General features: G+C 41.7%; 1 protein-coding gene across 9 annotated transcripts in view; it reads right to left on the minus strand.

Annotated features, from left to right (window-relative positions):
• The window catches only part of PCNT (pericentrin), an 80763-nt gene extending 69404 nt beyond the window's left edge, over positions 1 to 11359 (minus strand). For 8 of the 9 annotated variants that reach the window (XM_027703211.1, XM_027703213.1, XM_027703210.1 and 5 more), the window contains exons 1-6: positions 11280 to 11359; positions 5959 to 6150; positions 4287 to 4337; positions 3283 to 3462; positions 2397 to 2540; positions 615 to 779 (exon numbers count right to left, since the gene is read on the minus strand). In XM_027703211.1, the coding sequence (XP_027559012.1) occupies positions 615 to 779; positions 2397 to 2540; positions 3283 to 3462; positions 4287 to 4337; positions 5959 to 6150; positions 11280 to 11333 (786 nt within the window). In that variant the 5' untranslated portion in view covers positions 11334 to 11359. Of the gene's footprint in view, positions 1 to 614; positions 780 to 2396; positions 2541 to 3282; positions 3463 to 4286; positions 4338 to 5958; positions 6268 to 11279 lie in introns of those variants that run through there. The other variant, XM_027703204.1, reaches the window with a different exon arrangement.
• Between the last annotated feature and the right edge of the window lie 69 nt (positions 11360 to 11428).

Genomic DNA, 11428 nt, shown 5'->3' on the forward strand with positions numbered 1-11428 from the left:
TTAAAAACAAAACATTACATATGAAATATGCCATTGAAATATGACGTGATTTTAATTTCCTTAAGCCTCATGCTTGTAATTTACCTTCAAGAATAATAACTAAGTGCAGGGTGTATCATTGGCCTATGCAACAGAATTTTTAAGCACAGAGATTGGAAAGTACCACTGAAAGACTCTTCAAATGTGATAATAAAAATATCAAATTGCCTAAATGCCACTGACTCCAGAGAGGAGGGAAATGGTGGCTGTCTCAAACTTCAGCAGTTTTAATTACAAATAAAATAAAATAACATCAAGAGCTAGAGACACCTCTCCACCTCATATCTCAGAAAAAATACCTCCCATAGGCAGGAGTAAGCCAACAGAACAGCCATGTCAAATTTTGCCTCTTCTGATTCACTCAAATGTTTAAGGCTTCTATCCATGGCATTGCTGGTTACATTCTTAAAGGAGATCAGACCTTTTAAGCTGTTCCTTTAATGTCAGTAACCACAATCCCTACGGATTTACTCCTAAAGAAAAAGACTTTTTTTCATGATTGTGTCACTACAGCAGGTCTGAGTTATCACCAAATTGGAAATACATATTATAAAGGAATCAGTGTCTGTTTTTACCTTTTGAGAAGACTCCAACTGCACTTCCAGGTCATGTGCTTTCTGGCGCAGCATCTCCAAGTGGGCATTTTGCTCTCTGAGACGATCCTGGAACAAGGACATTTGCTGTTGGGCTTCTAATCCTTCGTTTTTCCGGAGACTTTTACTCCTCAGCATCTGGTTAACCTGAGCACATAAGGGTACTCCCAGTCAGAAGTCAGTTTGTATCCAAACAACTCACTGTCTCCATAAAAATACACTGCATTCATTTACTACAGATTTGCCCTATGGCTTTCATTCTCAACAAATAAGAATCTCCCTAAGAAGTCAGACAACGTTTGTCATGTTTTAGATACTATTACTTACTGTAAAGATGTGTTAGATGATTCATCCCTATGATGAATTCTCCAATATTAACAGCCTAAAAATCCAACATAATGAATCATACTGAATTCCTCCAATATGAAGCAGAACTTCCAATGGACTGGACATACCAGTAAGAAGACAATGAACAAAACCAGTCTTCTCTGCAAAGGATTTACAGCTCATTACTAAAGGGTTTGTTTTTTTTTTCTCTCTCTACATCCCTTCAAATGAAAACATTTCCACTACAGGGGTAACATAAAATGTGTTTTACTCATTTTTAAAATCTTTTTCTTAAGATGTTGCTAAAGCCAAGAAATAATATCTAAGACAGTATTAGTGCTTTCATCTATTATCAAAATTGACATGCTTCCACAAACAATGTGCATCCTATCACTGGAATTATTTGGAGTATGCCCCAAGTGCTATTTAGAGGTTTTATCCTGGTCTTTCAATGGCTTATGCAGCAAATCCCAAGAAACATCTGTAGAGTAATTTTCACTATTACCACCTATTTTGCCAACAGCAATTAGAACTGCAAATAGAAAGCAGTATTTTTTTGTTATTTTACAAGATTTCATTTAGCAGAGGATTTATTTTCCAGGGCATGAGCAACTCCTTCAAGATAATCCCTGAACTAAAAAGTCACAGGTTTGCCTTTTTAAAAATTTTTAAACCCCCTTCCTTTCCTATCCAGACAGTTAAGACATGTAATTCCACCTAGGGTAATTCTTATCCTGCAAACCTGAAATGGTAAGTATACAGAAATATTTCTCTATGGCTTATACTACAAGGCTCCAAAGACAATAAATATACAGGTTCAGAGAGAACAGCCATTAAAACACTGAGCATACACAAAACATAAAGCATTTTTTAAAAAACATTTTAAAGTAGATGAAAGGCTGCAGTATCTCTCATTATCCAGGGATTACATCCATGATCAACTTGTTGCACTGAAGCAGGTTCTGTGTGCCACAGGGGGTTCCCTCAACCATCTTCACCTTATTTTAAATCTCCTTCCTTGAGCCAAGTCACATTACCTCAGCACAGCAAGTTTCTGTCTAACAGCTGAGCTGTTCCAGTTGCCCAAGTATAAACTCTGAGATTTCTTTGGCAAAGGAAAAACGATCACATGCAAAGCCAAAATATTACAGCAATGGTTGTGTACAGACCCCCAAACCACCAACAATATTGTGTGAAGTTCCCTCACAAGGGCTTATTAACTGATGGACAAGGAAGTGTAATGACCTCAAAAACATGACACAATCAAGTGGAAAATATGAGGATATTTCCAGGACTTCTCCGGAAATATAACAAAACACTCCACCTCGCCCTGAAATCACTTTCACTGCTGTGCTACAAACTGAACTACCAAGAGCTACATGATCAGCTCAACATGTTTCTACATTCATAGCCCAAACCTGTTCTTGAGAGCCACACCTGATGCAACTGAAGCTGTAAATCGTGGACCTGACCAGCAACACGTGAGGCCTCTTCCTGCAGGTCATCCCGCTCTTCCTTGGCCTGTTGCAGGCGGCTCGTGAGCTTCCTGATGATTTCATTCTGCTCTTGAACAGTAGTTTCCTACAGGGATCACGAGAAGTGCACTTTTGAAGCTAAAATATTCCTATCATATTTGGAACCAAGTAAGTTTTCTTCAGGCAAAGCTGTTGCAGAGTCTGTAGTTCTAAAAAACTTGCACCAGAGGTGTTCAAAGACAATGGCAGGCGTGATGAAAGAGGAGTCTTACACTGATCTCAGAGATGACAAACCTAATCAAAAGTGACTTTTAAAACAAACTATAGGATACCAGTAACGAAATTAACACTTTTACATCAAAATTTGTAGCTCTGATTGATGTAAAAGCAATAAGGTTTTCAAAAAGTATATAATGAATATTTAGTGCTCCCTAAAATGTGTCCTATCTGTCAAGCTCTTCCCTTCAGCCGTGTGAAAGGAAGCTGATGAGATTGGACACATTAATCCTATTTTACGTTAATCAAATTAATCTTTTCAATTTATTTCTCACCAACAGGAAATGTCTTTGTTTCCCCAGTCTAGAAGGAGGGGGAAAAAAAGAAAACCATACAAAGGGGCAAAAAGCTATTCTTAGAAATCACCTGATAATAATTTACCTTCACATAGAACTGCTAGAGAAAGAGAATTCAATATATTATTTTTTAATATTTTGGAAGAGGATGCTGCTTTTTGCAGTTATCAAGGTGAAACACTAAAAAAAGATACTTCTTTTCAGTTTTGCCACCTAAATATTTTCAGGATTAAAGTGAAATATTTTTATCCCATTATCCACTTCTATGAAACACACCTGAAGCTGCATAGAGTCGTTGTGCTGTGTGAGTTGGTCCTGCAGTTCATCCATCTGTGCAGTGAGTTTTTCCACTGCCTCCTGTTTCTCCAGAAGTCTGTTCTCCAGCTCAGCTATCCTTGCCTGACACATCTTTGCATCAGCCTCACTGTATTCTGCAGCAGAATTTATCCTGTCTTTCTTCATAAAAGAAACAAAAACCTATTTATTCACTAAAATAAGATATCATTTCTGGTTTGCACTTAGTCTGAAAATAAACTCAGCTTCAAGGTTAAGTCCTAGGCAAATTCTACTTTTAAAGTAATTCAACACTGGGACTTTGTGTTTAATAGAAACACTATATACATGAAGCCCTTAATTGTTAAAAAATTCAAATAAAAAACAGTAATAGACAATATATTTTCACATGATACTTTAAGGCACAAAAGTAAATTAAGAGTGTTGTGATTCTATAGCACTAAATGGTGGCAATGTGCCACTTTGGCATGTATTGGGATTTAAATACCTTCCAACAACTGACTGAAATTTGGGAGGGGGCAGGTAGAATACTACCAAACAAGCAAAATTTTTACATCCATTTGTGCTGACTGGAGAACAGTCCATCCACAGGAAAAATAACAACATAAAGTTCTTCAATTAAAACTAAATTCCCGTGGTTTTGATGAGCCATATTGTTACAATTCTCACAGAGGACATACAGTATCTTGTATTTTATTTTAAATACTTTTTGGTTGTATCACATGAAACAACTAAGAATGAACCCACTTTTCAATTAGAAACATCATGCAAATTTCTCTGGACAAAGTCTACAATTTCACTAAAACTTCTTAGCAACCAATTTCACAGCCAGTACAGTCAGAAAAGTGCCTGGTTTAGAGTGTAAAAGAGTGAAATCACATCAGTTTTATCCCATTTGATAACAATGCTCAATTAATAATTTCAGCAACCAATTATCACAGACCTATACAGGATCTTTTACTAAAGACACATTCTTTCACACTTACTTCAGTTGCATGATCATTCAGTACATCCCAGTTGGACAAATCAGCATTCCCCTGGTAAGTAAACAAATAAAACAGGCCCTAAATCGTGGCCATTTTAAAAGAAAATAAGGAAAAATAAGAGGGGGGAAAAAAGGAAAATAAGGAAAACCAGAATTATTTTGGAAACACCCTAAGCACATGAGCCAGAAAGGTCCATGTTGTGAGATAACATATCAGTGAGAGACTGACTTTTAATGCTAAACCCAGCTGGTCTTCCATGGTGAAATGAAATAATTAACTGCAAAAACCAACCAAGCAAAAATTATTATGAATGTCTACTTAAATTTAGGGCTAAGCCTCACCACTGAGATTCAATGTTTGATCCTCAGCTGTTGTGGCTGGCCAATACAGCTGAGCAATCTTTGATCTCCTGCTAAATACTAGTAAATTGACAGGAGATTATTTAACAAACATGCTAAAACCATTCAGGTAATTACAAAAGAAGCACTTTTTTCTGACACACGTGCATAAGGTAGCTTGGTATCTTGAAAGATGTTTCCCTCTCACTAAATTCCCAACAAGACCAAGATGACTATAGCACTATTTGGAAAAGGCAGCCCACAGCCCTCCCCGTATTTTGAATCTGCATGAAGTAGTTCCCAATGATTACTGTCTCCCTGGGGGTGCCCCCTCCAGGTAACCTAGAATTCCAGCTGCTTTACAAACCAGCTATTTTGACAAAAGCTGGTTAGAAGCTGTAAGTGATTTTTGTTTCTTTTTGAATTTAAGTTCCCACGAATGTAGTAAGGACACTGCTGTGGCTGAGTGACAAAATACTGTATGTTTTTTTCCTCAGACACTTTGGTGTGTAGCTTCATAACAGCCTTTGCATTATGTTGAAGATATCCTGAAAGCATCAGGGATACCCTCAAAACAGAAAGCAGGATGATACATGAAAATTGTATCCTCCAGTATTGCAGGTTTGCAAATACACCAGTTTGGTGCTGTTGTGGTATGCTGTGAAAACACACCAACAGCTGGAGAGATGCTTTTGATGCAGAAGGTACCACCTCCCCAAAACTCATGAGTCTTTGCACAGAGAACACGACTGCCTTTAGGGGGTCATCAGTACAAACATATTGAAACACATCAGGCACAAGCAGAGTCACATTTTAAACAAATCAGTCAGTGGAAATAACATCTATGCTGGCTTTACAATGGCTATCGAGAGCTTGCTGGAATAAATGATAATTTTTCAGAAAACATTCAGCATATTTGAGCCAGCCAAGTGATACAAAACCAGACTAATGCCGTGCATTATAAGGTTCTGGCAGTTTTGTTCATCTGCTATACCTCTTAATCCAGATTTGCCATTACACGAAGTCACAGCCATGTAACCAAAAGAAGAGAAGTCCATGGCAGTGAAAGGTGAAAGACCACAACTTAGCAGGCTAACAGCTCCCTGACATTACCAGCTGTCCAGGCCGTGTCATGGAGATGCCTTACTCTGTAACTGACACCACTTTGTAAGAGAGTGAATTATCACAAGTGAAAATACACCAGTTTAATTCCTCCTCAATGGCAGCCCGTTGACAGCGCCAGCGAGCTCGCACCCAACCAAGCACCACAATCACCTGGAACACTTGTTATCTGCAGATGGGGCAAAGCCAAGGCAAGAAATACTAAGATTTACCTCTGTTGTTGCCTCTAGTAGGTTGGTGTCTTCAGCCTTACTCTCTACGCCCTTACCAACACCTCTGGCTGCTACTGGGTGCTCTTCCTCCGGAAGGTCATGCGCGTGGACAGCCGAGCCCTTCCTCTGCGCCGCCTTTTTCTGCGGCTGCGCGACGTCGCTCTTTGCTTTTCGCTGTCTGAAGTAAGCAAACTGTGCAGAAAAGATTGGAAGAGGTAGAGGGAGAGGTAAGCGAGGAAAAGGTAGCAGGACCACAAGATTAACACAGTCATGGGTGATGAAGATCCTGTCTCGATAGAATCTATACATCTGCAGAAAAACTGCTTTATCTCCCTACTTTCCATGCACTCACAACACGCTGGATGACTGAGCCATTAAGCAACAGATCTCACCCCAGTGCTAAAGACTCATTTCAACACAAGAATCAAATTTTACTCAGTGAAACTTTGTGTGTTAATGACAATCCGGAATTACAGCAAGGCAGATCAGCAAAGGAACGAGTTGTCAATATGCTAGAAGCATCAGGAAAAAATAATCATTGAGCAGTCTTCCTGCAAGACCAGCAAAAACAAGAACCCCCTTGTCAGGGTGCCAAAGCCAGCGCACCCCTACAAATATATCTAAACAGATCCTTGCCAGCGTAAGCTTTGAGATTAAAATTAACGGAAGTGAATCCTCATGCTCCTTCCCTGCCACCCCCTTAAGAGAATACAGCAAAACTTCCTCGCCAGAAAGCAGCCTCCAGTACATAAATAGAAAATCAATTAAGCCAGGTCATTTTAATTTCTTCTGTTGAAGAATCAGATGCTCTACTTTATCAGGCTATCACAGCTCCATGAAGCCCCAGGGACCTGTAAAGAATGTCACTGACAGAATTTATTACCCAACTCTCCCTAGCACCTTAAACAGCTTAAAAAGGATTATTGTTATTTTCAACTCTAGTATTGTGTTTAGGGAGCATTTCCAAGTAACATCTCCCTCACAGCATAAATCCAGACATCCTTCTCATAAGGAAAAAGCCTTCTTCAAGGTTAAAGCCATAGCTTATCAAGTGCAGTGTTATATCCTTGTGATGAGATAAAACAGATAGTTATATGATGACTGGATGTAAACATCATTGTCAAGTTCTACCTGCAATACCTACAAAAATCCACTGCTAAACAGCTTGGTTTTCCTGTCAAACAGTCACCTCACACAAAAATCTTGTCTGTGTCTTCTCATTCAGTTTGTGAAATGGATCTAGTTCAGTTCCCTCCCCTTACAGCAACTTCCACCTGACAGTTTAGTTACTCCACGGAAACATGGTTACACATCTGCTACACTGAGCAGCCTGTTTAAAAGGTGTATTTGCAGAAAGACAAAGGTGCATTTGTTGTTTTTTACCAGCTGATAAAAAACACTTAGGTGCAAATAAGTGTAGAAATTAAAAATAAGCTGTTAATATTGAATGCAGATTAAATGAAGATCACCAGATGTCCTGTGCCTTTCATGATAAGCAAAATGAACAGGCCAGTACATAAAGCTGCAGTGAGACACAAATACTGTTCTCTGAAATCAGGTGTTAACTCTAGCACTTACTGATGGCAATACATGTTAAAAATAGCTAGTGCACTAATTAACCTGATAACATGGGGAAAACGGGGCAGGAGGAAACCTGCAGAAAAATAGAGAATAGAGGAAATTGCTGAAGCAGGGAAAAAGGGAAAACAAATGTAAAACAACCAGAAAAGATGAGAAAAGAAAGGCAGAGAGAGTGGGTACCACAGAGAGCAGTCAATGATTTCACGAAGGGACATGGAATATCTGACATTAAAATACCAAGACTTGGCATGACTGAATACACAACCATGAATTTCTAAATGCACAGCCAAGGAAAACAAAACATATTTTGTCCTGTTCACATGCACTAAACACACGAAATTGTAATGCATATCATGCAAAAATAACCAACTATGACAAAATTTTACGGAACTGCTGCACTTGTTGGAGTGGCTGGAGTCAAATATGCTCCAGACTTATGGAATCACCGGATGGGGAAAAGTTCTACTTAGAGCAATATTGGGTTTCCAAAGCCTTCAATCAGATACACAAATTTAAGTGTCACTGTAAGAGTATATCAGGTTCTCAGCCATCCAACACAAAACAGTGGGTGTGATTGTGAAGCAAGCGTGACATAATTGCCTCTCCCCATCACAGTGAGATCCCATTGTGCCCCTTTTGAAGGATTTAACTCTCCCTTTGCTTTCTAGAAAAGTGCAAAGGCAAAAACTTCACTTCTAGCCAAGATGCAGCATTCCACAGGAAGCCCAAGAGCAGTGTCCACCACAGCACCCAAAGCAGCTCTCCACAACAACTTTCTGTGGGTACCAACACTCTGCAGCTTCATTTCACCAGGAACAGTCAGTTAGAAGTTGACCTGCTGCTTTATGTGCTTCAGAAATTAGTACCAAAGTCAACACCCATAGAAAATTGAACTGAACAGAAAACCACATCACAACCAAACAGAAACAGGTTGTCCAAATAAACCTCTTGGATACAGCTCTTGGCTACAGCAAACATAAGCAACAAGTGCTCTCAGACAAAACCCAGAAACGTTTTCTAGAGCTTCCTCAAAATGATGAAGTGGGAAAACTTCCTGGAAAACCTGAACTCCTTTTTCAGCTCCTAACGTGTAAAATACAGGAAGAGGAAAAACTACTCACACCTGGGGTATGGCACACAGAGCTCTGTAACTAGAGACACAGGTGGCTGGCATGACTAGCTAATGTCAGGTTATAAAAAACAAGGAGAAAAAAGAAGCACTGAATACTTGGGGTTTGTTCTGTTTCTCAGTAATTACACCTTGGCTATCAGTATTGCATTTATTATTTATTACAGCACTTACTAAAAACAGGAATCTGAAGTACCTGATACAGTCACTACTTAGCTGCCAAATCATTACAATTTTCAACTAATTAAACAGTTATTATTATTATTATTATTATGTGATAACTTAAATGCAAGCACTGATTTCAAAATGAAAACATTTACATTATATTTCTTTCCCAAGTCATTGCTTAGTAGACTAAAATCTAAGGATGTCAATGATACAATAATTGTGGGTTTGGTGGGGGGTTTTTTTGGGGGGGGAGGGGGGTGAGGAGGCAAGCAAAAAGCCCCACAGCAGTTCACACCTCCCCACTGAAGCACTATCAGACTGCAGTTACCATCACTGCACAGGCTGCTGCACAACCAGCCTCACTCCTGTCCCCTGCTGTCCCCCTGTTACCTGTGCAGTGATGAGGTGAGATGATTCAGGGAGCTGATCTGATGAACACTGGACATTTCTGTGTCAGACCGCAGATGGCATCACCTTAAGCTGCTCTAAGCTGCACCACAGGAAGGAAAACCTGTACCTGGTTCATGGTCCTGCCTCCTTTCAAAACTGCACTGGCATTCAAGAGGAGGACAGCCCAAAGAAAACAGGAAAAAAGAAAAACAAAAGAACAAAACAGGAGAAACGTTTCCTTACAGCTTTATTACACAAGGGCCTTTAAAAGTGAGCTCTCCAAAGGCAGTTTGTGAAGGAAGTTACAGTCCTGCAGCCCACCTTCTCCAGCAGCATGGTCACATCCTACCGTGGCATTAAGAACACACCAAGGGCTACACTGAGGGGCATTTACTCCAGTAATTAGCCCAATATGCACCTGTTCCATAAGTCAGCTCTACAACTTCAGGTAGATAAGTAAAGATACAACAGCAGGGCAAGCACACAGCCACACACGGCAGATATTGGGTATGAGCACAGTAAGGAACATGCATCTCATGTGCTTGCCTTACAAACTCTAACACCACCTTTATGTTTACTAAGCCTTCACGGATAGTGCTTCCATTCATTCATCCATCCTGGTGTTCTTTGAAAACTTCCTGGTGCCCACAGCCTGCCAGCCAAGGGACAGATCTCTGTGACATTTTAATAAGCAGAGGAAGATCTACAACTCCCTCTGCCTTTCTAAACCCTTTCCTCTCCTCTCAGCATACCAGGTATGTGACACTATGCAGCAACAACATTGATGGGGCTGCTAATAATGGGGTTTTTTTTAAATGGGAAGATGAGAGAGATTTAACACATAGTGCAAAAAAAACAGTAAATGCAACACTGGCTCTGCACACGTAACCTGAAACATAATGCAAGTCTGTGCTTTTTTTCTTTTCAATGGCAAACAACAGCTGTGCAACAGGTGGGAACTGGTAACTTATTCAAGCCAAGTCTATCACATTTTTCTCACTACAGATTCTGCACTGAGAGTTAACTTATGTTAACAGAAACGTTAACATGGGTCTTAGCACACTAAGGTAACCTTTCAACCTGTGGCTGTAGCCACAGACTGGCAAGAGATAGCCAGGAGGGAAATATGACAGAAACTGCTCAAAACTCAGCAGAAATGCTGAATTAAAAGAAAAGTAACCAGGCATTTCTAACCAGCTTATTGAAAACTGTTACCAAAACAAAGCAGAACTTTTTTTATCTAAGGGGGTTAACACATATCAAGCGTTAATCACATGGCTGCAGACAATAATTACTAAGAGAATGTTATGTTTATACATCAGCTGAGTTGGAAGGGACCCACAAGGATCACGGAGTCCAACTCTTAGCCCTCCACAGGACCATCCCCAAGAGTCACACCCTGTGCCCCAGAGGATCATCCAAACACTCCTTGAGCTCTGGCAGCCTTGGGGCTGTGCCCACTGCCCTGGGGAGCCTGGTCAGTGCCCAACCACCCCCTGGGGGAAGAACCTTTCCCTGAGATCCAACCTGACCCTGCCCTGGCACAACTTCAGGCCTTTCCCTGGGGTCCTGTCCCTGATCCCCACAGAGCAGAGATGGTGCTGCCCCTCCCCAGGAAGTTGTAACTGCAATAATAAATACTAAAACACACAACGTCTGCTCTTTGGGATCCTCACCTGGAAACGCAGTACTCCCCCAAATACCCGAATCCCAGGTAAAATCGGGAGAACTGGGAATTAAAAGCTAACACCAAAGCAAAGCAAAGCAGGACGTGGGGGAAGGCACAGGCACTGCTGTCAGCTGCTCCGGGCTCACCTGGGACGGTGTACGAGTGGTAGGATGGAAGCCCCCCAGGCAGCCTGCCGGGCACGCTTTCCCTACAGAGCCGCGCAGCCCAGGTGAGTCCCCCCGGACTCCCGGCACAGCCGCTCGGCCCTGCCACTGCCGGGACCCCGCGCGGACCCCGCCACGCAGAGACCGCGGGTGGGCTGCGGCGATACCGCAACCCCCCGGCCCCCGCAGCCCCCGCCCAGCCGGCACCTCTTCCCCTCACCTTGGCCCTGCCGGCCTCCAGCTTGCGCCGCCGCGTCTCCTCCGCCGCCTCCATGCGGAGGCCGGTGCAGCCCGACCCGCGCCCCCCACGCCCTCACCGCGGCGGGGGCTGAGGGGCCGCGGTCATGGCCGCCCCGGGGCCGCGCCAGC

The sequence above is a fragment of the Neopelma chrysocephalum genome, unplaced genomic scaffold (assembly GCF_003984885.1).
Source record: "Neopelma chrysocephalum unplaced genomic scaffold, ASM398488v2 Primary Assembly neopelma1_211, whole genome shotgun sequence".
Lineage (NCBI taxonomy): Eukaryota > Metazoa > Chordata > Aves > Passeriformes > Pipridae > Neopelma > Neopelma chrysocephalum.